This window comes from Apodemus sylvaticus, chromosome 8 (genome assembly GCF_947179515.1).
Source record: "Apodemus sylvaticus chromosome 8, mApoSyl1.1, whole genome shotgun sequence".
Classification (NCBI taxonomy): Eukaryota; Metazoa; Chordata; class Mammalia; order Rodentia; family Muridae; genus Apodemus; species Apodemus sylvaticus.
Genome location: NC_067479.1, coordinates 63,817,636 through 63,844,804, shown reverse-complemented (window position 1 = coordinate 63,844,804; position 27,169 = coordinate 63,817,636). Strand labels below are relative to the sequence as shown.

Sequence of the window (27,169 nt, the reverse complement as noted above, 5' to 3'; positions counted from 1 at the left end):
TTATTTTTGCTTAAGGGTTATTTGGTACCTTGTCAATGTTTTCCTTTGACCCTTTGAACACATTTAAGCTGTTTACTTGTTTCATAAGTCCAATGTCTGGACTTCCTCCTGTATAATATAGTTATTTTCTATTTAATTTGTTCCTTTGAATAAACTCTAATTGATTTCTTTGCATGTATTGTATTTTTGTTGAAATGGGATATTTAATTATAATGGAAACCAGATGCTCACTCAGTCTTCTCTGGTATTTATAGTTGTTACTGTCAAAGGTTGTTTGGTTGCTTTAAAATACTACCCACCCTCAATACTACGGAAGGCTGTGGTAGTCTGTAACTTTAATTTTTTTTTCAAATGCCTATTTTTAATGATGGTTCTTAAACACTTTAATCTTCCTTTTAGCCCACCATCCACCAGAGCTAGTGGAAAAGAAAGGATACAGGGGAAGTGAGCAAGAGACAGAAGTGGGAAAATAGGAGGAGAGAGAAGGCCCTGACTTAGGCTTTTATTGCTGTGAACAAACACCTTGACCAAGGCAATTCCTTTTTCCCCTTTTATTGGATATTTTATTTACATCCCCTTTCCAGGTTTCCCCTCCAAACCCCCTTATTCCATCCCCCTCCCCCTGCCTCTCCACCACCCACCCACCCAGTCCTGCTTTCCCTCCCTGGCATTCCCCTACACTGAGGCATCAAACCCCCTCAGGCCCAAGGGCTGTTCCTCACATTTATGTCCAACACAGTCGGTCATCCTCTGCCATAGATGCAGCTGGAGCCGTGGGTCCCTCCACATGTACTCTTTGGTTGGTGGTTCAGTCCCCGGGAGCTCCAGGGGGTAGGTGGGGTACATCTGGCTGTTTGATACTGTTGCTCCCTCCATGGGGCTGCAAACCCCCTCAGCTCCTTCAGTCCCTTCTCCAACGCCTCCATGGGGACCCCACACTCAGTCCAATGGTTGGCGGTGAGCATCTGCCTCTGTATTTGTCAGGCTCTGGCAGAACCTCTCAGGAGACCACCATATCAGGCTTCTGACAGCAAGCACGTCCCAGCATCCGCAATAGTGTCCGGGTTTGGCTACTGTATATGGGATGGATCCCCAGATGGCAGTCTCTGAATGGCCTTTCCTTCTGTCTCTGCCAAGGCATCTCTTATAAGGACAACAATTAATTAGGGCTGGTTTACAGGTTCAGAGGTTCAGTCCATTATCATCAAGGTAGAAGCATGGCAGCATCCAGGCAGGCATGGTGCAGGCAGAGCTGAGAGTTCTACATCTTCATCTGAAGGTTGCTAGAATACTGGCTTCCAGGCAGATGGATGAGGGTCTTAAAGTGCACATCCACAGTAGTACACTTACTCCAACAAGGCCCCACTCTAAAACCTTCTGTTTTTGTTTTTTGTTTTGTTTTGGTTTTTGTTGTTGTTGTTGTTGTTTTTGATTTTTGGATTTTGGTTTTGTTGAGGCAGGGTTTCTCTGTATAGCTCTGGCTGTCCTGGAACTCACTCTGTAGACCAGGCTGGCCTTGAACTCAGAAGTCTGCCTACCTCTGCCTCCCAACACCTTCTAATAGGTGTTACTATTAGGTGTTCTAATAGGTGCCACTCCCCGGGCTAAGCATATTCAAACCACAATAGCACCAAGAAAGGAGATATACCATGAACATACAGCCAGGAAAAACAGCAAGTATTTAAGTAACAGTGGTGGGGAGGTAGCCAGGGCAGCAGTTAGAAAAGTAGATTAGGGGTTACCCTCAGAAATTGTCATAGCCAAATAAAATAACCATAGTCTCAGTTTCATATATTTGTAAGCTAGTTGTGGATAAGCTTAAATTGATTCACCTACACCTGGGGCTTGATGGTCAGATGGTATAGCCAAATGGGTGATCCAAGTTCTGTGAGAGACTGTTTCAAAAAGTGAGGTGCAGAATGACTCAAGAAGACACACAAGGAGCCAGGCGTGGTGGCTCACGCCTGTAATCCCAGCACTTGGGAGGCAGAGGCAGGCGGATTTCTGAGTTCGAGGCCAGCCTGGTCTACAGAGTGAGTTCCAGGACAGCCAGGACTACACAGAGAAACCCTGACTCAAAAAAAAAAAAAAAAAAAAAAAAAAAGAAGACACACAAGATCAGACCCCGGCTCATATACACACATGCACACCTCCCAATATCCTGTGCCCACGGATTTTTGTGTCACTGTGATGCTACTTACATTAACTAAGGTGATGATCTTTTCATCTCTTAGGTCTCCTACATGTAAGAGCTGGCACCTCACTTTCCTCCACTGACTCATCTTTATTAATATACTCAGTCATTAGTATCTACAATACACAATCTTAAATGGAAAATACCTGTTCATAGGTAAGTTATATCTAAAGCTTACTTGCATATTCTTTAGCAAAATAACAGTAGTAATAACACACACACACACACACACACACACACACACACGGCTCTGATAGCAAATGCAAGAATATTCTTTTGTTTTGTTTGTTTTCAAGACAGGGTTTCTCTGTGTAGCCCTGGATATCCTGGAACACACTCTTGTAGACCAGGCTGGCCTCGAACTAAGAAATCCGCCTGCCTCTGCCTCCTAAGTGCTGGGATTAAAGGCGTGCACCACCACCACCACCACCACCACCCGGTGGTGAATATTCTTATTCACTACTGAAGAACAGCACAGAAGACAGCACTGTACTGTTTCACCCATCTTAGATTGTGAAAAGTATACGAAGTAATGGCTCAGCATTAACCAAGTACTGGCTACTCTTCCAGATGCCTGGGTTCAAGTCCCAGCACCTACATGGTAGCTCATAACTGTTTGTGCCTCAAGTCCCAGGGGACCTCATGTTCTCTCTGGCCTCTTTGGAAACTGTATGCATATAGTACACAGACACACATCAGGCAAAACAGCCATATAAAGTAATGATGATGATGATGATGGTACAGCAATTTCAACTGAAACAGAACCAAAAGCCCTCACAAATTTTTCAGAGATGGTAAAATCATATTCCATACAGCAACATTTGAATATTCTAATTTTATTATTACTGTCAAGAAATTTAACATCAGCATTTATGTAACAATCCTCTGAGGCAGAGGGAGAACATGTCACAAAAACAGTATGCAGCAAACAGTACCACACTCAAGAGACTGTGCCTCAATGTCATATACCAAGTGACAAACCAGCTCAGGGGGACTGGCTCCAGTTACATGACATAAATCAACTCATTACTAACCGAACATTACAGGTAGCATCAAAATGCAGACTTTCAAACGCTTAGAATTTTCCCTAAGAGTATATGTGTGCACACGAATGTGCACAGAGAGACATATAATATAAAAACTGTTCTGTACAGCATTCTGAAGTTTCAGGAAAGCATACGCTTCATGCACGTTTTGCCACACAGTGCAACTTTATTGTTTAAGACACAAATGATCGTGCACTTCCATCCAAAGAGCCACATTCAAATACAGGGTACAATCCTTATGCTTGGCTATTGAAAAAATACACATTGTTTTTGTAAATTAATTTGTGCAAGAATAATTATTTTTAATGTAACCCTTTCAAATCTCTAACGACTAAGCAACAGGTTCTAGGTACGCTTGTGGGAAGATCTCACCTTCCCTAAGTCTTGCAGTTTAAATGGACCCAATGGCTCAACACAACAACGAGGGCAGCGCTGCACAATGCTGACAATTTGGCCCCTACAGGGAGCTCCGACTGCTTGCTACATGCAAACTTTGCACTTCTGCAAGGCTGTTCATCTTAAGAGTCAGTGGGGTTCAGAAGTATACAACCTTGTCTCAGATTTCCTCTGGGATGACTGAGCAAAGGAAGCAGTTCTGTGGACAGTGGATTATGAGACAAAGTGAAAGCAGAACCAAATTTATTAGAGTAGAAAGGACTAATGTATACCAGATGTGCCCAATGACATCATCTGTTGGTGAAGGTCAAGGCTTCCAGAATCAGGTGGGGGTGGGGGGGACTAGAGTGTTCCCTGCCTTCACGCAGCTGTCACTTGCATCTGCGTGGACAGGCTTTGCAGCCTCAGCTTCACATGAAGTCCCATAAAGAAGCCTAACAGTGACAATGGCTCCACCCCAAACCAGACCCTTCCCAGTGGCCACTCTAGGAATTGAGATGTGGAGACACTGCGTCAGTTTTCACATTGGGAGGTTAAATTCTGGTCAAATCTTTCCCGTGACACTGACTTCATTAACACAAACCCAATCCTGACCAAATCAAAGGGGAAAATTCTACTAGACCTCATTTTCAAAAATGAAATGCAGCAGTAAGACCCACTGTGTCAGGCCTCAAATTCAAAGAGCTTTAGACCCTGGATATAGAATTTTCAGATATCTATCTGCTATCATCTTCCCATATTTGGTGAAAAGATTACACTAAAGTTTTGTCTTTTGACATTCTAACTTTTCCTTAAAACAAATGTGTGTTAAGACCATTTGGATTTTATTATTTCTGCTTTTCTCTTCATTGCATACAATAAAAAAAATTACTGATGTCACTGTAAAATCTTACCAACAAAGAATTTCCGGTTTCTTAGATGATCAAGTAACTTTGGTTTTCTGATTTTCAAAAAATCACAGACTTAAACACAAGCATCCTTCACTGCTGATAAAGGAGGCCACAGCCTCTGAGACTTCCCCAGAGGCTGTAGCCTACACTGAAATCCCCTCATAAGTAAGCAGAGACCGTGGGTATGAGGGGGACCCAAGGGGTCACGTGATTCCTGGCTCCTACATGGTCACTTGCTCATGAACTGTGCCTCCATCTTCTTTACCAGGTTTTAGAGCCATGGTCATTCAAGCAACTCAGCACCACTCTGACCCAGTTTCCTGAGCGTAGCTGCTGGACTTATTTGTTGCATCCAAAGGAAGGATATAGACAGTGCTATGCCATAAAACCCCAACTCAGTGTTAACACACCTGTGTTTAACCGAGTTCATGAGTTTAGGAAACTGTAGTGTTTGCTATATTAAATGACTCTTGGAAAGTGGAATGATACCAAGGTTTGCTTTTAAAGCTGATATTTAGATAATCTCTATTTATAAATCAATACTAAATGCAAGCCTGTCAAAAACAGTGATGACTGCTGTTTTCATGGGAAACAAAGTGGCAAAGGTACTGGAATACTGGAGTTATGACTCAGAAATGCACAGCGAGTGTTCATCAAGAAGACGGGCACGCAGGGGGTGCAGTAGGGCTCTCCCTGACCAAACAGAACAAATTCCCCACATCTCTGTGCACAGAAGCTTTCAGGCTGGTCCACAGCAGTGGGGATCACTTTTTAAGAACTACAAAGGAAAAAATCTCTAGATGGTTTTCATATGGATCAGCTGAGAAATTGAGGACTTCACACATGGCTGAGACAAAAAAATAGGAGAAACCCAGTGACAGAGTGATAGACAGGGCTGGTGACTCAGCAGCCCCAAGAAATCCAGGCAATTTCTTCTTTGAAATTCACATCAAACAGGCCTTCAGAAAGACAGCCTGATGCCAGTGGGCAATCCCACAAGCAGAGCTGGGGCTGCTGATTGGTGCCTGGCCTTCTGCCACGGGTCGAAGGAGGGAGGAAGGAAGAGGAGGTGGGGCAACTGGATATGGAAAACAGTGGTTACCTTCCAGTGCTTCAGCAGGGCCCACACACCCTGCTAGAGTTTTAGCCTCACTCTGTAGGTAGGATGGCCAGGAACCCATGATATAAAATAGCTCAGAATGGCCTCAAACTTAAATCCTCCTGCCTCAGCCTTCCAAGTGCTGGGATTAGAGAGGTGCCACCCACAGCAATTCTATTTTCGCCTTGATACATGGCTTTAAAAATTACTCTGCAGCTATTCTCTTCTAGAAATGACAGCATTTGCAACAGCAAGCAGTTGGCAGCTGCTATGAGACAGGCAGCTGGAAAGTACCAAGCCACAGGCATTGAGGGTGCAGCACTCAGCTGACTACACCACTGCAGCCACTGCAGCCCTGCTTTTCACACAGCAAGGTCTCAAGCAGTTGTGTCACTTTCCTAGCTTCCCACTCCAGTGCACTCCTATTTGCATAACACAGGATGACGGATTTACAAATGGTTCACACTGACATCAAAGCTGTGACACAAGTCAATTCTTAAAATATTTAAAAGTAAAATAAGTCACATGGAGGTAAATACCACCCAGCGCAGTAAGAACTCAGACCTCTGGCTCACAGATGCTGTCCGCGCTGTACAGCTCTAAAAAGTGAATTCTATTCAGGAGACGGCTTCATTCACACCCACTGCTCAAAGCACATTTTGTAATTATGGTCAGAAACCCTAAAAGCCAATGCAATGGTAGCATATGGCTACCAGTAAGGAATTCCTACTTCAGTTCTCTGGGGCACACACTTTTAGTGTCTACTTGCAAATTTATCTTTTCTTAATGAAGTTATCAGAAGATCACATCTGTTGCCCTTGTACAAAGATTTATCGAAAATAACTATTCTGATTTTCCTCCTTGACAAAACAGGCTTTGTTAGTCCAAAACTGTTTTTAAAAAGAATGATCATTTTATAGCTGGGAGTGGAGGATAGGGGCAAGAGGACATGTTAAACATACAATTGTGGCTTCTCAACCATTTCCATTAAAAACCCACCTCTATACTTAAATGCAAATAAGCCTGGCTCATGTTGTAGACAAATTCTTAACTCGTCTGGACCACTGTTCACAAACTGGTGATGAGGAACAGCATGGGGCGTAGGTGTCATATATTTAGTGAAGTGACAGCACCTTCTGCTCCCAAAGTGAAGGGCCTAGAAGGCCCTATCTGTGTGTTAGTGACTTCCACCTTGCCATGCTTAGAAGGCCGTAACATTACAGGGACCCCACACCTGCAGGTACTGTGTACATGAACTGAAGGGCAAATAGAGGGAGAAATGGACTCAGGCCTAGACAGGTCCTCAAGACAGGTAGGAGATCTCTCAAGGACTCTCTTTGTCATCCTCTGTTTCCAACTCAGCCAACTGCCTTCTCAGGACATTGACCTTGGCTTGTAACTCCTTGTTATATTCAATGATATTGACCATTTCCTCATATGCTTCATCCAGATACTTGGAGGATCTGCTCCAGCGTAGGAAGATTCCTGTAGAATCCGGGAATGAAAAACAGGAGTAGGATGTTCAGAGAAGCATTGTGTCCCTGGTGTCTTCATGCACTGCTGTACAGTTTCCCACAATGCATGTTACATTTGTTTAGATTTTTGTTTTGCAGCATTAGAGACTGAACCCAGGACCTTATGCTTGACAGACAAATACTCTACTACAGAACGATGGCTCTTCCTGATTTTGAGAAGCAGGTCTCACTAAATGGCCACGCTTGCCTGAAACTTGTGATCCTCCTATCTCAGCCTCCAAGCAGCTAGGATTCCAGGCATGCACCGCCACACCTGGCTCACCCTGTGCTTCACGATACCCTAAACTCCACAGATTGTTCAGTTACTGAAAGACCCACACAGTAGCAAAGAACTGCAGTTGTCATGGAGGTGCTCACTGGTTATAACCAGAAACACTGTTGTATATGCTCATGAAAATAAGCTGGTAACTTACAGTGCCACAAAGTCTTCACTTTGATAACCTAAGTCACCCATTTTACCACTGCAGAATGCTAGTTGGTCTGTGAGACTGCCTGCATGGGTAAAGCTATTCTCACTGGAATAGTGATGGTGGCTGTAGCATCAGAGGCACGGGCTGTTACACACGCCTAACCATCTGTAGCTCACATCACTCTGCACCATTAGTCCTCACCCAGCTCCACAGGGAACTGCTTCTCTCTCTCAGACAACCTCCACTGACTCCCTGTGGTCTGAAGGGGTGCTTGTCATCTCAGGTGACTGGTTCCAGAATCACTCCTGGGTATCACATTCTTGGATGCTGAATCCTTTACTTCAAATGACAGAGTTCTAACCTACGCACACGAGCCTCTCAGGATGTCTGTCCTATTCAGCGTGGACTCTGTAAACGCTCATGGTACTGTGCTGCTTAGAGAGTGTGAATAAGAAACTAACCTGCTACAGGACAAACTTTTTGAAATTTCCAACCCACAGCTGGTTCTGTCTGTGCACACAGACAGAGGCCAAACAAATGGTTAGAGAAAGCTGGCTCATGTTGTTCCTATCCCACAACGACACTGTCGACTACTCTTCAGTTAGAAGTCACTATGAATGCCTCCTAGGATGAAGCACACAGCAGCTGGGTTTCCTCCACCACTTCATCTCTGGAGTCCCACTCCGGACTGGGATTTGTCTCCAACAGCTGGCCTCTCATTTCAGTGATTAAGTATGACAGTGGCTTTTAAATAAACTGCCTCAGAAACTGAAAATTTTTATTACATTTTATTCAGTTTATGTATGCAAATGTGTGTGTGCGTGCCTGCTTGTGTGTTTGTGTGTGTGTATGTACATGTGTTCATGTGTGTGTGTGTATATTCATGTGTTCATGTGCGTGTGTGTGCGTGTGTGTCTGTGTGTGTATGTTCATGTGTTCATGTGTGTGTGTGTGTGTGTGTGTGTGTGTGTAAGTCAGGACAAGCTGCCAGAGCTAGTAGGTTCTCTGCTTCCATCACATGAGTCCTGGAGACAGAACTCAGATTGTCACTGAGCTACTTCACCAGGCCCAAGACCTTTACAAAGGAAGCGAAGCGGCCAGCTCTCATCTAGGAAATTACTTATTCTGTGACCTGTGGCTGCCTACAGGTCCAGAGGAAGCACAGAGGCTCTACCCCGTCACAGATTTAAATCACAGGGGCCTGCTCAGGGGACCTAGACAATGATAGAGGCATCTAGCTTCCCTGCACTCTGAGGAGGGAGGCACCTAGCCTGAGGAGGAGGATGCACTTAGCCGACATGCCAAGAGGAACAAGAGGCAGTCCAGACAGAGAAAGCGCCACATGATGGGCAAACCACTTTCTATTCCTGAGCTATCCCAAGAGCACCACAAATTAGAAGTTGTCAACAGACATACATGGTAACCTAGGAGAACTTCCCAAACAACAGCCTTTTTATATTTATGGTGCTTAGTGCAAACATGCATGAAGATGCACTCACTGTCTTCAAAGTGATTACTAAGTTGAAGGGAACATCTACTGTGCCTGAGGAATGAACATCTAATATACACTATGTGACATCTGGTCTTTTTTTTAAAAAACAAAACAAAACAAAAACCAAACTTCGCTATTTAAGGAGATTAGCTTCATGTGAAAATTACACATGTAAGAACCTATTTTAGAATACACTTAGAAATGCATCATGAATTGCTATTCTACATGAACAGTGGCACCTGCAGTGCCCACTGGTGTTTTGTGCTGACTTACAGATCCTACTGGAATGACTGTGTGATAATACTTAAGGCTCACTTAACTGTAATGATGCTTAAGAATTGAAACAGATAGAAGAACTTAGAATTCGTTCATGTCCCAGCTATCTATCAACTCCCGTCAAAGTCTCCCTGTTAATCAGCTGCCATGCCCACACTGTGAAACAGTAACACCCATACACAGGTCTGTGGGTTACCAGCTGGCCATCTTCAAATGCCGACTACTGTGGCATGTGACCCCAGGCCAGCTCAGGGCACAGCTTGGAGTATGTGAATCTCTGCACACAGTAGAGGAGTTACCTTCCCACAGCTGGAGACTCTGCGGAGCTACAGAAGGCCAGATGACCAGGTTGTTGGCTTCAAAGAGCGGATTGGTGAATTTACTCAGCTCACTGGGCCGATTGACCCACGACCACAAAGACATTGTTTTCTGCTGTAGCTTCAACTTACATCTGCTCAAAAAAGAACATCACCATTAGAGTCATTAGTGACAAGAAACACCTTTAAGTGCTCATCCTAGCAGGTCTCACTACTTCCCCTGTGACATAAAATAAGACTCTTAGTAGAGAAACAAAATGCTTTAGGATGAAACAACAGAAGCAACTGCTATGAAGCTCCTAAAACCTTCTATAAGCAGCAGTGGCTGGGGGAACTGTCACTCAGGGCCTAGGGATAGTTTAATGTCACTCAGGACCCAGGGACAATTCCCAGGTAAACCAGTAGCCAGAAGACCTGTACTGAGGTTATATTTGTAAAGATTCATTCCCCAAGTTTTACTTTAGAGTATACATCTGTTATCACATGGATGCAACTGTCCTGAGAGGGCATTGTGAGCTACCCAATCAGAGTGCTAGGAACACAGTTTGGGTCCCCTGAACCAGCCGTGTGAGCTCTTCACTGATGTGCCACACTCCAGCTCCAGGCTTAGCGGTGTGTCTCTGGACAGTTAGTTGATTTCTCTGGATCTTATTCTCCTAAACTACGGGAGAGGAAGGAAAGCATGCCTGGTTATATCATAACTTGACTCCCAAATATATGAAACTGCGATGGTACATCAAGACACTCACATGAAAATGGCTGTCTAATCTGATTTATGTCTTTAAGCGGTGCATAAACTAATTTTAATCCAGCGGCAGAAAGCCTAGGGTTCCCTCTCACCGAGCACATGCTTGGCTCATAAGGATAAGGTGTCTGTATTTTGCATAATTTAATTTGTGCTTAACTGCAGATTCCTCTTCCTCTTCCTTCTCTTCCTCCTCCTGCTCCTCCTCCTCCTTTTTCTAAAGATTTATTATTTTATGTATCAGTATACTGTTGCTTTCTTCAGACACACCAGAAGAGGGCACCAGATACCATTACAGATGGTTGTGAGAAACCATGTGGGTGCTGGGAATTGAACTCAGGACTCTGGAAGAGCAGTCAGCGCTCTTAACTACTGAGCCATTTCTCCAGCCCAGATTCTACCTTCTTATAAATGGCATTCACACACATCCAAAGCCCAGTCTCTTTCAGGAGGTGACCTTGTGTGAGCTCACTCACCTTTCACTTTCATTGTTGCCCAGGAATGTTCCGAACTGTGAGGCATAAGCATGCTCAAAGAGCATGATGAGAAAATGCTCATTAAACTCAAAGGAGCAAGGGAACTGCCGGAGGATCTGCCACACACAGTCCAGGAAGAGAAGAAACACGGGGGCCTCCCACTTCTGCTTACTGCTGCAATAGGCTGACTGTGCACAGCGCTGCTGGAATGGGTGACCAGCCTGGTGGGAAAGACAGAAAGGACCACATTATGGCACACCTGAGAACACCAGTTCACACACGCATAGGGCACATCTATTTACTGGAGTACCTGGATGAGTTTTGGGGTTAAAATGACTAACTTCTGCAACTAAGGAAAATGATCATTTCCAAACCCTTGGCAAAGTTGTGTAGTGAGGAGATGAATATGGGAACTGAAAATGTCCTTCAGACATCAAGTGCAAGGTGAAGCTTAAGTAATGACAAATTTATAAAATCCTCAGACTTGATTTCAGCTACTGCCCCAGGTGTGCCTGTTAACAGTCATTACATAGCATTACACCAACATTAGGGGGCAGTGGTGTGTCCTAGGGAGAAACACAAGAACAGGATAAGAGTCTCTAACCACAGGACATGAAGGGAATGAATCAACTTCATGTGTGAAAGGAGGCTTTGTTTTCAAACACACCATGAAAGTATGACCTTTAATTGGATCTTAAAGGAAGTGAAGGCTGGAGCAGCATGGACAAGAGGCAGACTGTGTGGAAGTCCAGACTCATGGTCACAACCCCACTTTCCCTCCTTGGTTATCTGTATCAAGACTCAGCTCATGAAAAACCTTCTATGTCTAACAGTCTATTTCCCATAGGGGTAACAAACACAAGATGAAGATCCCTTGTCTGATTGGGACCAGAAGTACTCTGGCTCCAGGGTTTTTCAAAGTTTGAAAACTGTGCATGCAGCATGAGATAATCTGGGGGTGGAACCTAAGCCTCATAGCAGACGCCTCTCCGCAGCCGAAGGGTGGTTCCCACTGCAATCACAGGATGTCAGGAGTCAGCATTTTGGAGCATTTGGGATTCGGACATTAGGGATGCTCAGCTTGCACAGGTGTGAGCCATATAAACCGACGCTGGGATGGGACTGCCGCTCCGTGGTGGCGCCGGCTTATGTATACACAGCCCAGTTCAACAGCCAGCACGGGAGATGGAGAAACTGTAAGCTAATGATAAGTTCTTATTTGGGTGAAGGTAGATTATCAGACTCACTGAAAAGTAAACATACAACTTAAAAATTTTAACTGATCAAAATGTCACACATAATGTTTGCACCACAACTGAGACTTTAATGCCAACAACTGGCAGTCCCTCCCATTCCTTCCCGGCAGCGTCCTCACCTGCAGCCACTCTCTCTCTATCAGGGCCTCAAAGCCTCGGATGGTCCTGCTTCTTGGTTCCAGGATGATCTGGGCCAGAGAAGTCACCTGCAGTGTGGAATCAGTTCCTTCTGTCCCATGAATCAACACTGACGCACCTTCCCTGAGCAGAAAACCCAGAGTACAGATGGGAAACTCCGTAATAATGAGCATTTCCTATACTGTCAGTGGGATATGGAATCTAAATGAGACACTGGGCAGATGAGAATTGTCTTGAGGAAAACATGTGACTAAAACAAATCCCAAACTTCATATAGCAAGAATCCTTTTGCACCAACAAATCTCACAGCACCACTCAACTGACTTCTGACCCTTTACAGACCACAACAGTCCCTGTCAGAGCAGGTACTTACTTGCCTTCACGGCTTTAGTGGCTGAGCAAACTGTTCCATCAAACTTATAAGCAGGGAGGCCAAGCACACGCTACCTGTCAATGCACTGGGCGGCCAGGCAGGCGGTGGTCAGAATCTCCTTGACATGTGACAGCCAGTTGGAGGCCTCCAACTTGCCGAGCCACCGATCCATGTTGTGGGTTTGTTCATTGCATGCTTCTACGAGTTTGATTAGGCTCTCCTGAAGAACATGGTATCTTTTAAAACAAAAAAAAGAGAAAGTTACAGAAAGAGAGACAGAGAGATAAAATGAATGCTAAAGAGAACAAACCCCAATCCATCTCCAGTGCATCCAGTGGCAAAGCAATTCAGACCACTTACGCTGAGGGTTAAGGATTGAAAATGACCTTTAGCACTACTGCAAAGATGCTTCAACGTCTCATGGCAAACTGTTCCTGCTGAATGAACAGAGGAGGCCCGGTCCAAGAAGCTCGGTTACCTAGGAAGGCAGAGGCTGGGGCCTTGTCCTGTGACCATCTGATCCCAAGACTTGGGTTAACTTACATCTCTGCCCCTACAGCTACTAAATGATCTAGATTACACACCTAGGTCTCAGCAGTGACACACAGGACCAGCACAAATCCTATTCAATTTAGCTCCAAGACTCCCACACACATACCTGCTACCCCCCTGAAGAACCTGTAAATCCCTCCTTTAAGGAGAAGCAAACAGGTACAGGAAACACAAGGAGGAACAGGAGAGACTAAACCTCTATACCTTCTATGTAGGAAGATATAATTATATTTAGCAAATCTGTTCTGCCAGTCTGGCAACAGCTGACACATGGTAAGAGCTCGGGGCTGAATTTAAAAAGATTGCTATCTAGTAAGGCTCATCTGTGCTTACTCAACATGAGATTTTTTGCTTATCTTACACAATTCAATGAAGGCTTGGGTGGAGATCATTTGCTTAATATACCCAAGCCTGTATTCAATTGCTACACACACACACACATATACACACACACACACACACACACACACACACACACACACACACCAAAAAGTGAGTTAGCTAAAATTAAAACTCTTTAACTAAATTAAATAATTTAAAAAGCGAACAAATTCAAGTAATCTAATGAGCATGGCATGGCAGGAGGAGACACGGCAGGTGACAGACCAGGAGTGGAAGGCGCAGAGGGTGGCATGCTGGCGGCCTTTATTTAATCCAGGCAGGCTGGACTGAATAATGAGGGCAGGCAGAGCGCTGAGAGTCTGAGGCTAGTCTGGTCCACATAGTGAATTCCAAGACAGCCAGGGTGACACAGTGGCATCCTACCTCAAACAGAAAAAGAAAAAAGGATTATGGACTTCTATGAGCAATTATGTACCACAAACTGAATACCCTAAAAAATGAGAAAATGGGAAAACAGAACTGCCAAGACAGAATCATGAGGAAACAAGAGTGTGAACAGCACAATGAGTTAACAACAATAACAGACTGAATCAGTAACGAAACCAAGAATCTGCGATCAGAGAAAAGCCGCAGTCCTGGAGGCTTCATAGGTCACAGAACACACGAAGAACTAAATGTCAGTCCTGCCAGTCTTCCAAAATCCTGGAGAAAGTGCCACAAATCTACTAGCCCAATTCTAATACCAAAGCCAGACAAAGACAAATGCTCAGCAGTTAAGAGCACTGACTGCTCTTCTGAAGGTCCTGAGTTCAAATCCCACAACCACATGATGACTCACAACCATTTGCAACAAGATCTGACTCCCTCTTTTGGAGTGGCTGAAAATAGCTACAGTGTACCTACACTGTATTATAATAAATAAAATAAATCTTTAAAAAAAAGGACAAGATTGCTGGCCAGTAGCCATGGTGAACACAGATGTAAAAAACCACCAAAACACTACCAAACGGAACTCAACAGCACATCTAAAGCAACATCATCCAGGATCCACACTTTCATACACAAGGACACAACTCAAACTGTTAATACATGTGACAATGTACACATGTTGTGAAAACACAAAGATCTCAACAGACACAGGGAAAGCCTGAGACAAACGTCAGCATCCTTTCCTGATACTCAACCAGTTCCCTACGGAAAAATGCACTGGAGCACAATATGGCTATGAGACAAACCTATAGTCAAACCGGACTCTGTGGGGTGGCCCACGGTGTCTCCTTGGAGATCAGTAACAACACAAGAATGCCTGCTGTCATCATGGTACCAGCCAGAGCAATGAGCAACAGAAAGAAATAAACAAATACATCAAAAGGTAGGAGTGAAATTGTCTCTCTACAAACAAAAGTATCTTGTAAATGGAAAGATTCTAAAGACTCCAGCAAAAAATCTGTTAGAAAAAAATTCAGATTAAAACCAACATATTTAAGTCAGGAGGTAGAAGGCTGTGTGTGTGTGTGTGTGTGTGTGTGTGTGTGAGAGAGAGAGAGAGAGAGAGAGAGAGAGAGAGAGAGAGAGAGAGAATGTAAAGGCATATGGATAGAGGCCAGAGGTTGACGTCAGGTGTGTCTGATTTTATTGTTCTTCACCATAGTTTTTGTGACACCAACCCTGGAGCTTGCTGACTAAACTACACTGGCTGGCCAATGAGCTTCTTGGATCCTTTGTCTCTACCACCCCAACACTGGGACTACAGATACACACCATCACATCTGGCCTTTTACGTGAGTAATGGAAAGTTGAGTTTAGGTCTTCATGCTTGTAAGTACTGTAACTGATTGACTGTCTCCCCAGTCCCACTCAGGCACATTTCTACATCCTAGCAGTGAACTATGTAAAAAGAAACAGGAAACTCATTCAGGGAACAACAAAAAGAAGAAAGTACTTGGGAGTGAATTACTTAAGACTGTAAAAGATCTGTACACTAAAAGCTATAAAATGCTCAAGAAACTTAATGTGGACACAAATCAATGGAAAGAGATCTCGTGTTCATGGGCTGGGAAGATGGGTAGGGTGCTCTTCTACCCAAATCAATCTATAGACTCTATATGACCCTTTACAAAAGTGTAATGGCAGTAGCCAGAAAGAGAAAGAGGACAATCCTAAACCCCACCTGGGCCTGGACAACACACTTGCTATGCTAAGAACGGAGGCCAAGCAGCTGTCTTCTCCCAGGAAAGGACTTATCAAGCCCACAACTCAATCGATGGAGCTCTGGCTTTTGTCTCATGACTTCCCCAAAGTCCCAATTCTGCCACAGCCATGACAGACTGAATTAGGAACCTTCTTTTCTTTCTCTTCTGGCTTAAAGACCACTTTTATTTACTGATATATGTCCTGCTTTGTTCTTTTAGGATGCGGTAAGCCATGGGCCTGAGAGGCTGGTTCTACAGGACACGGGTACAGCAGGTACAGGAGCACTTGGAAACTGCTGACAGAGAAGACACAAATATTCGTGCCAAAGACAGGCAGGTGAGATGATGGATTTGTCGCTTTGTCATTTCACAATCTACAGCTGAATCAAAACAACACATCACACACAACGGTATGGACTCAGGTGTGCAGCAAATAGCCACACCTATGTCAAAGACACAAGACTGGCTGATTTGAATGTTGTGATTGTGGAGTTGGAATGTTGCAGATTCCCAATCAAATTATGTTTAGTCATCTCTTCCTTCAGGAGCCATCCACTCTGGTCATCTTGTTTGACCTAACCTTCCTGCCACTGGTAAACCTCTGGAATCCATTAACATGGCAAACCACTAGCATAAAAGCTAAGAATGCTGTCAGACAGCACCTGAGACCTGCTAGACAATGGTCCCCCGTTTATATAACCCACCTACCTGATTTTCTCACCAATGTATCTGGAAAATGCCTCACTTCATGCCTTTCATCCTATGACTATGAAATCTTCATGGAATAACTTCCACATTGGAATATGTCATTTGGAGGAACCCAAATCTGTGTTTCTGGGCCAGGGTCACTGTATTTGGCTCAAGAATAAACTCACTCTTACTCCCTATGAGTTGAGAGCTATATGCATTGACAAACAAACACATTTGTGTCCACTAAACCTGGATAAATCAGATGGGGCAGAGAACCCCCAATAATTTGTCCCGTCTATTGCAGACCCTCAGCTATGTAGAGTGGCTGTGATTTCTGAACATCCAGGATCACCCACTCCAAGGAGCCTACAGGAAGTCCCATCACCCTGACTGATTACCTCTCAATGGACTTGTGAATCCGCCTCCACTGGGGATAATGAGCCTCCTGTTCAAAGCCACCTCCTTTGGCTCTAGCTTGCTGGGCCACATTTAGGGATCTGGTGTCAATAAGGTAGCCACGCTTTCCTGCCCTGAGGGTGGCATTTATCAGCTTCTCATCTTCCTTGCACCTCCGCCCATTTGTGCCAGTCAGGGGCTGACCACTTCGCATAATCACCTGGAAGCACACATGGTAAGGATTCAGTAGCAGTCAGCTGAAGTTCCTGAAAAGAAGCTGGATCTGAATTCCCTCAGAAACAATCGGTGGCACATTGTCATGGATTCTGATGAGTGTGCCATACATAAACCTCTGCGTGTATTAACAACAGTTAATACTGTAAAAACAAAGATAAGCCTTGAACTTTAATAGTTATATTCATGGACCAGGGAGGCTTCATTTGTGTAACATAACAGCCCTGCTGACTGCAAATACATTCCTTTCTACCCCAACCACTGTCCCCGCCCAGAAGTCCACGTCTTTCTCTAGATAATTCCACCTTCTGGTTCTTAGTGTCACGCCCCAGCACTTAGACATAGAATAAAATCTGTAAGTTATTTCCCACTTTATATCTCTATCACTTTATCTGAGAGACTCACAATCTTGGAGGAAAGAGCAAACCTCACCTCCATACACACAGGGTTGGCAGGCAAGAATTATGAAGAGAAACACAAAATAAAAAGCATGTATACTTGTGTGGGGAGCCATCTGCAATGCTCTGGAGTTTCCTGTCTATTATTTATCCTCCACTGTCCTCCGCCATCCTCTTCCTATTCTGAGACTACCTTTCTCTGAAGACTACCATCTACGCATTTGAAAGGTTTGCTGTCTAAGCTTGTCTCTTCCGGGGAACGGACTGGAGCTGTCTCAGGGAAAGCTTCAGCTCATGCTCCCACCTCTCGAAAATAGTCCAAGCAGCCTGCGGCCAGTTTGTGGCTAAGTTTTGGGAGATAGAGGAAGTGGGGCCTTGCTGGAGTAAATAGGTATCTAGGGATGTGTTTAGGGGATAGCCCTGCCCCTGGCCTCTTCTTCCTGCCTCTCTGCTGAGGTCAGGAGCCTCTATCTCCCCACACTCCCTCCACCATGGTGCTCTACCTCACCGCAAGCCCAGAGCAGTGGAGCAGCAGGCTGGGGACAAAAACATGGACTCTGTGAGCCAGCACATGTCTTTCCTCCATTAACTTGTTTCTCCACAGCAGTTGCCCATCTCTGGATCTGACCAATAGCCTGGTGACTGTGAGGAAAACCTTATGGGCTGCACCATTAGGCTTTGCCAATCTCTGATCTCTGCACGCCCTTAATCTAAAGCTGTGACATCTGAAACACACACAAGTTTTCTTGCTTTGTCACCCAACTACCCAAGGTGCTCACCATGCAGCCATTACATGCATTACCTGTGCCTTTCTTTGATTTGGGACGGCAGGAGCTTATGAAACCTATCACCCAGGGCAGACACTACTGTTTGGCTCAGAAGAAACAGCAATTATTTTATATTGATGCCTCCAGAGGACACAAAACTACATTTAGTGTCTGTTGTTAAACACTGTAATAAAAACTATGGAGCAAAGCCTCTGCTGACAGGACAGGTGGCCTGCTGACTACAGAGCACAATTTAACATTCTGTCACACTGGTCCCCTCTTTTATATTCCCAGAGGAAAGGACAACGGAAGAGAGCTGAGACTGTCTAATTTAATATGGGCTGCAGAATAAGAAGCACATTTTACTGGAAATCAAGAGAGGACAAAGTGTCAGACATGGTGGCACACACCTTTAATCCCAGCGTTCAAGAGGCAGAGGCAGGTGGGTCTCTATGAGTTTGAGGCCAGCCTGGTCTACAGAGAGTTCCAGAGCTGCCAAGGTTAAACACAGAAACCCTGTCTCAAAAACACTAAGGGGGCAGGCGGGAGGGAGAAAGGAGGAGAGTGGGAGTGGGGCGAGAAAGGGAGGGGAAAGAAGGGGAAGGGAGAGAGCAGAAAGTAATGTGGAAAGCTTACACGGGGCAAGCTCTAGACTGCCGCATCTCCTGTGGGGAACCTAGGAAGCCCTGACTGAAGGGTCTTGCTGATGTGAGCAGGCCTTTGGTCAAAGACAAAGCCTTGCCCGTGGTCGGATAAGAGAAATGGCACAACCTTCCACTAAGTATAAATGTTGACAGCTTATACAAAACTAACAAGCACAGAGCCGGCTGGCTTAGAGAGCTCGCTCCTAAGCTGGCTGAACCCTCCCCTGTCCTGTCCATAATAACCAGGCTGAGGTTCCACACTGAAGTGCTGGTGCCTCGCCACCAGACTATGATGGCCTACCTGTCCCAGATTTTCTACTGCAGCAAGCATTAAATAAGCACGGTTTCCTTCACATTGTGCTGGGAAGATAAATCCAACCTTTCTAAAGCTGAGCAGTACTGAAAGAATTTAGTGAGTCCTCCTCAGGAAAGCACCCACTCCTGGTGCCCTGCAGTTTACATGAAGGATGTACTAGTAGGAACAATCTGGCCATAACTTCAGCCAAAAGCCACACAGAGACAAGATCATTTGCAAGGATCCTGCCCAGCCCAGAGCACTCCTGTCAGCAGAGCAGCAGCCCCTCGTACTCACCATGCCATTCTTTTTATGGTAATAGCTCAGGACTGGGAAGCGCCCCCCATGTCGGAAGGCTGCCACCTTCCGAAGCGCTTCGTCATCGATGGACTTGGGCACAATGACAGTTGGTGGGTAGGAAGGACAGATGGAAAATTCCTTATTGACATAGCTCAGTCTCCATTCACTGGTCTGAAAAACACATGCACTTCAAAACTTAGCAACTGTTTCCTTGTCATAGAGACCTGGGTTGGAACAATGTCAGGCCCACTCCTGCCCATGGCTCCTCACTGCTCCCCTGTGTCACTCATCACCTCAGGCTCTGTCCTCTAGCTTTTCCTCCTGGAGGAACATGGGTCCTCTTCTGTCAGAGTGTGAGCTGCTCTGAACTAGCAATGCCACAGCATGCTGAGCTCTAAAACGAAGCCACCAAATGAGACTAATGAGGCCTCTTTATAGCTATTCTAAATATTCTGTTCTTGCAATATCACATTGCATAGGGTGGAGGGACACAACTTATAAGCAGAAGTGGCTAATACTATTAGAGAATTTTGTAGCTGGCAAACAAAACAAAAGAAGCTCAAAACAAACAAACAAACAAACAAACAAAAAGCCCCCAGCTTTCCAAAGTCTACATATCAAGGCAACCTGTCCTGCTCAAAGGTTTTCTAATGATTAACCCAAGATCCTTTGTTGTATTCTATAAATATAATAAATTCTTACATTCTTTTATTCACTTAACAAATCCTTACCACTTGCTGGTCATGTGCCAGAAATACTGCATAGGAATAAACGTGCCCCGATTCCTGTTCTGTGAAGCACACACTCGCTGCTTACTTCCTAGCACAGGAGGACAGTAGGCTATGAGCACAGCCTGAAGACTGCTGCTTCCCCACAGTACTTGAAGGATGCTTCTTAGAAACTGCTCTGCCCGCTTCTCAGCAGATTCAAACCCTGGCTCTCTTCCTTCAGACCTACCCTTCAGGAGCCTATGGCTCCCCTCATCCCAGGCTTTTCATAACACACAGTTTGATTCCTGCCAAATTTTCATCTTTTATACAGATCTCTCAAGCTCTAGGCTAAGCTATATCTTCACCGTTTTCAATGGTATTTACCATACAAGACCATAATACTCCCTTCCTTCTTCCTCTGCCACAATGGGCATCTTCATTTTTCAAATGCCATCGCTGCCTAATCTCTACTTCTTGATTTTCAACTGATCATTTATAAAAGTAAGAATAAAGAAGCCAAACAGCTGAGAAAGAAAACCTGGTTCTTGCAGCTGGCCTTGGAGACCAGGCCAGGGTTAACCCACAGCAGCTCACACACAAGTGAGGGGTTCTCCAGTGCCATCCTAGGCACACTGTGGATTTAACATACTTTGGAAGAGTGGATCAAATTCTGTTACATATTAAGCTGTTACTCAGGAGACACCTATTAATTAATGCACAGTCTGCCAAGGCTAGCTTTAAGCAAATCAATGCTTTATTTTTATTTTTTTTTAAAGATTTATTTATTTCGTGTTAGTGAGTACACTGTCGCTATCTTCAGACACACCAAAAGAGTGCGTCGGATCCCATTACAGATGGTTGTGAGCCATCATGTGGATGCTGGGAATTGAACTCAGGACCTCTGGAAGAGCAGTCATTATTCTTAACTGCTGAGCCATCCCTTCATACCCTTATTTTTATTTTTGAAAATAATATTAATAAATATAATTTAAAAAATTAAAACACCTAGACTATGTTAATTTACTAGAAGGAAAAGCATTGCCAGCTGCGGCAATTATACTTACACACAGACAAAATAACCAGCCCAGAACAAAAGGGGCTGAACAACAGCCAGTGCACACTCTTAGCCCAGCCCCACCTCACTAGTCTTCAAAGGGAAGGGAGGACTTTCACAAGTGAAGGATCTTATCACCCACAGTGTCCAATGTTGACTCACAGCAGAGGAGTAGAACTCAAATTCTTGCTCAGGAAGGAAGGAATGCCAGCCATCCTCAATCACTTCAAACATAGGTCGGTAGAAGAAAGGGTACATCAGGGTGACCGAGTCCAGAGTGGACAATGCCTGCAGGACAGAAAGAAAAGGAGTCTGCAAATCTAACAAAGTAGCAGTTGGCACACAGGACCTGGTGATGGTGGAGCCGGTACAGGTCTCCAACACCATGTCTCTACATGCAGCTAGTCTGACTCCAGCATCCACACTTCATCATCTAACAAGACACTGACACACACACCCACACTCAACAATTGCTGCCTGAATGAAACAAGCATCAGGACAGTCAGTCTGTGCCTAGTGAAATAATGCTTCTTGGTACAATTTAACCACGCTCAGTGAAATGTTCAAGAATTTCTGGGTACTGGGGAACAAGGAGGTCTGGATTAGTTAGTAAAGCCTCAGCTAAAAATCTAGTAATTAATCTGGGCAGTAGTGGCGTATGCCTTTAATCCCAGCACTTGGGAGGCAGAGGCAGGAAGATTTTTGAGTTTGAGGCCAGCCTGGTCTACAGTGTGAGTTCCAGGGCAGCCAGAACTGTACAGAGAAAATCTGTCTCAAAAAACCAAAATAAATAAATAAATAAATAAATAAATAAATAAATAAATATCTAGTAATTAACTAAACATTGTAAACTATTCAAAAGCTATGTCTGCTTGCCACTATATAAAGGAGTGCTCAACTCTGGCCAGCTGCCAAGTATTCAGAAGCCTCAAGCTCCAGATCCCAGCTACACAGTGGTTAAGTCATATAGCTTCCCCTAAGTCTTGTTCAATGGAAAAAACTTTACAGGCTGATTAGGAGTCTCCATGGAGATAAGGCATCTAATAGCTCAACAACAGTACATGGTACATAATGAAAGTGAGCTCTTACAAGACACACACGTGGAAGCTTCACCCACGCCCACGTCCTCCTTCCTACAGGGCTCTGCCAATTGGCGAGGCATCGCATCGTACTGTCTCTATGCTACACTGGTTCTACCCAAGCAAAGTGAGCCAGCCCCAGGCATGCCTTTGTCCAAATAGTGTAATGTTATCTCAGTTTGCTTTCTCCTTCATGTTGGGGAGTACAGCCAAGTCAAGATTGTACTTCCAAATGACAACCACGTATGGCAGACTATTCAACTTAGGTGCTCATTTCTTTGAGTAGAACTTAGCAAAGGCAGAAAGGTGTGTGTGTCATTCCTCAACAACACATCACCCGATCCTCTACTTCTTGTTTAAAGCCAAACAAAATTCTAATTATAGATTTAAGGCTTTCTCTCTCCTTTTAAGAGCTAAATCCATTTTTTTTTTACATAAATCCCAATAAGTCAGTTACACAGAAAGAAAATAAAATCTGCTTGATTCTATAATTACCTAGAAATTACTTTAAACAGAGTCAGTTGATATAATTGATATAATTTAGTGGTAGCAATTAAAAATAAGGCAATTTAAAAATCACAGTGACCAAAATAGTTAGAAGGAAAAGGAGTGTGAAGCCTTCATCAGAGGCAATAAACTATCCAAGCAAAGTTTCTGTGTGGCCAGAACCACTGTTCAAAGCTTTTATACAAGCATAAACAGACCCACCTTAGGTGAAGTGGTGAAAACAAATACATGCTTGCAGATATGCTAAAGTTCCGATGCCTGCTGTTAGTGATAATCGCTTGCTTTAGTCTGTTACACAATACTGTGAATGTACTTCTGACACACAGTGCCATGATAAGTTGAGACAGTGAACTTTATGTGATGTGGCTAATTTCTACCCCCAGTCTCAGAATAAAACTGTTGCCATAGAAAGGCCCTCCAATGGCAGCAACCACTTTCCCAGTATTATACTAAGCATTTTACATATACCCACGAATGTAACTGTACAACAATTAAAAAATAATTAATTAATTAAAAATTAATTGCTGTGAAAGGCAAGTAATGTTATCTTCCTTTTATAAGATACTATAGGCTAACCGTGAGACATGAGGTACTTCACCCATGGACCCCATGCTAAAAGAACCTCACTATTACAACAATCACGGTATTAAGAGTACTGCTCAGAGTTCATCGGTTCCAATGACGCAATCCACTCAAGAAGATTACACTTGCTCACTGTAATGCCCACTGACTGTGATGTGTCCACGATCTAACTACACTATATTTGTTTTATTGGCTGAGAACTTTACATAGGATGTTCTTTCAAGAAATCCTCTGAAACAGAAAAACAGTTCACAAACTGTCTTCATTATGAAAGTAGCAAGATTTGCACAGTATACATGATTCTACTTATGTGTCAAGGGCTGTACTAAGTCAAAATATAGCCATTTTCCTATCAGAATTTTGCCTGCAAAATACTTACCTCAATGGAACTGGCTATATTTAAACACTCCTCCATTCCAGGAATATCCAACTGAATGATTCGAAAATCTTTGCATTTTATGATGATAGTACCCAGAGAGCCCACAAATCTGTAAGAAATTACACAAAATCATGATAATGGTTAAAAACAACAACAACAACAACAAAACAGTGTGGACAGAAGGTGAGAACCAGACATAGAGGGCCAGGGATTCAACCTTTATCATGCAGGCCTGAATGAGAGACCACTGAATACATTTATGCAATAAAGATGAACTGAAGAGTCCAGTAGTATAGACAGATGGATGACCTACAACCTCTTCACCCAAACTGCTGGTAACACTGTCACTTCAGATCATCTTAAGGCATCATCTCTGTAGAAAGCATCCAAAATATGCACTCAAGTAGTTTACAAAGAACTAGATAAGCAATTTGCCTTCTGCCTAGAGTACAAAGGGTTCACAGGGTTACTGACAAGACAGAGAAATTAAGCACAGATCAAGGTATATATAACCATTTGACTCTGATACACTCTCTTGCACAGGTAAAGAGTATAGAATGGGAGGCTGGAGAGATATTTCAGCAATGAAGAACACTTGATGTTTTTCCAGAAGATCCAAACTCTGACCCCAGAACTCACACAGTGTGGCTCACAACTGCCTGCAACTCCAGCTCTATGAGATTCAACACCTTCTTCTGGCTTCTGGGGCATCTGCACTCATGTGTACATTCTTGTACATGGATACACACATACACACTGTCTTAGTTAGGGTTTCTCTTCCTGCACAAAACACCATGATCAAGAAGCAAGTTGGGGAGGAAAGGGTTTATTCAGCTTACACTTCCATATTGCTATTCATCACCAAAGGAAGTCAGGACTGAAACTCAAGCAGGTCAGGAAGCAGGAGCTGATGCAGAGGCCATGGAGGGGTGTTTCTTACTGGCTTGCTTCCCCTGGCTTGCTCAGCTTTCCTTCTTATAGAACCCAAGACCACCAGCCCAAGATTGCACCACCCACAAGGGGCCTCCCGCCTTGATCACTAATTGAAAAAATACCTTACAGCTGGATCTCACAGAGGCACTTCCTTTCTCTGTGATAACTCCAGCTTGTGTCAAGTTGACACAAAACCAGCCAGTACACACATATAAGTAAAAGTAAAAAAATTTACAGTGATGGAGTAGGGAAATAAAGATGAATTAGTTCATACTTTCCTTTAGGGCCAGCCCTTTTCTTCTCATAAGAAAAGCTGGCTGTTAAGGGCTAATGATTACCTCAGTGGGAAGTAAACATTCCAGAGAGTAAGTAAGATGCAATATGATAAACTCGGTCTTCCCTACACTGTAGGAGGGGTGTAAAATTTGTCATCCAACTGCATCGGCATTCCCCATGGACTATTACAGGGCTGCACCTTACCGATTCTAAAGCTTTGTAAGGAGAGACTAAAATGCATATGCATATATGGAAAAAATGACAGTGTACTCAGTTAAGTACTAAATGGCCAGGCACAGTGGCCATTACACACACAACTATAATTCCAGCCCTTGTTTGGGAGGCTGAGGCTGGAGGGTTGGGATTTCAACCCTATGCTGCAAAGGGCTGAGCATGCTTGTTTAAAAACGGGGCGGGGGAGGGGCGTCGCTTTAAATTGTATTCAATCACAACTTCATGAAGTCTGATTAACAACAACCAATAATTCAAGAAATGTGATGAAAGAAAAAAATTTTTACAGAGAACATTAAAAATACGCCCAAATGATATTCAAATTGACCACTACGACTCTGAGACCTTAGCAAGGGGATGCCAGGTAGCCAGTGCAGATGGCATTCAAATCTAGGCCACAGAATGCTCATTTGGCTGGCTGAGCGAGGATGCCCAAAAAAACACCTGAAAGCTTCCGTTCCAGGCTCCTCGCGGACCTGGGTGTGGTGGGCGCTCACCGTTTGTCAATGGCGTCGATATTTGAATGGAGGAGCCAGAGCTCCTCTGTGTTGTCCTGCCGGGAAGACAGGATCAGGTGGTGGCCTGTCAGACACAGGGTCCCTTCCACGGCGGGGTAGAAAGGCCGGTGCAGCACTACATTGTCCACCCGTGGGGTCTTAATCAGCTCCGCGAACTCCATGTTCGGCGCAGCCTAGAGGGAGGCCTGCTACGGCAGGTACAGGGGAGGTTAATCCGCAGACCTACCGCCCCGGCTGGGCGGGCCCGGGAGGTCGAGCCCCGCCCCTATTGGGCGGGTGCGTCTAGTCCTGCGGGCACCGCCCTGGCCGCTTCCTAAGTCTCTTCCGCACCGCTGGCCTGGACTCGATCGCAGAGAAGGCTCCACTCCAGGCCCTGCACTCTCCGCTGCCACCGGCCTTTGACGGGCGAGCTGCAGAGGAGATGGACCCGGCGTCAGGGCAGCATCAGAGCCCGAGCAGCTATTGACTTCTGGCGGAAGTAGCTACTGAACGCTGCACCCGGCAGTAACTCGGAGAGGAATTAGAGGTACTCAAGACTCGGAAGACATAGGAGCCGGACCGGAAGTTGGTGCTTTGTTAAATCCGGTGGAACACAGCCAGAAACAATGACTTTATGTTCCTACAATGGGGAGGGAAAAACACTCTTTCACCTTCTACCGGCGCAATCTTTGCCCTTCAAATACTCCTTTTCCGAAAAAGCGGGACGAGAAGACGTCGCTAACCTGCCAGCCTCCACTTGAATGATGTCCCTCAAGGGTTCTTCTGGGCGTTTGCTATAACTGCTAGCTAGTCTCATGGATTGGTCACGAAGAGATGTCAAATGTAGGGTGGAAGCAGTGGTTGTGATCGAAAAGTAGCCTCTTTGTGTCTGGAAGGGACACGGGGCTATCTATGCTTTAGACTCTTTGAGAACGCCAATGATTTTAACCAAGAACGGCGTATTCTAAACGGATACAAAGAGAAACTGATTAATCCTCTCCCCTTAAAACGACTCTAGTGACTTCAGAGACAGCTCAGTTAATCTGTAGCAAAGCCTGAAATCAAAGACACCTTGGTATATTGGTCACGACTTCATAGCATCTCAGCTAAGTACAGTCTAGCCGAACTGCTCACGGACACTGCAATGACAGTTTTGCTGTTGTGATTTTCCCCTTCTTGCTTTCTATCCCTCTACTTTATCCCAGAATAAGAATCACGTTTGAGCCCTGGACTGCTTTTACTTTGTTAGCCATGAAAATTCTCACCATCCAGTGTCTTAAGAATAGCAAGGTAGCTGACTTCAGAGTGTGCAAAGAGAAGCTGACCAGACGGCACAGTGTTTGTCCTTGCTTTTGCTCTCGTCTCTCCTACAAACCTTCCCTTCTTAAATCACTCCTGTGATCCAGTTTATCTGCAAAAGAAAAACAACCAGCAGTGGATGCAAGGAAGTGAGGCAAAGTAATGTGGA

At 44.5% G+C, this 27,169-nt stretch overlaps 1 protein-coding gene across 1 annotated transcript; it reads right to left on the bottom strand.

Annotated features, from left to right (window-relative positions):
• Window positions 1-3,014: 3,014 nt before the first annotated feature.
• Mtmr9 (myotubularin related protein 9) lies at window positions 3,015-26,263 on the bottom strand. Its single transcript, XM_052191218.1, has 10 exons — window positions 25,702-26,263; window positions 23,765-23,873; window positions 21,380-21,505; window positions 19,451-19,624; window positions 16,818-17,035; window positions 12,718-12,879; window positions 12,252-12,393; window positions 10,877-11,097; window positions 9,638-9,789; window positions 3,015-7,110 (listed from the first exon to the last, which is right to left on the bottom strand). The coding sequence occupies exons 1-10, from the start codon at window positions 25,881-25,883 to the stop codon at window positions 6,950-6,952; spliced, it is 1,647 nt and encodes a 548-aa protein (XP_052047178.1). The 5' UTR covers window positions 25,884-26,263; the 3' UTR covers window positions 3,015-6,949.
• Between the last annotated feature and the right edge of the window lie 906 nt (window positions 26,264-27,169).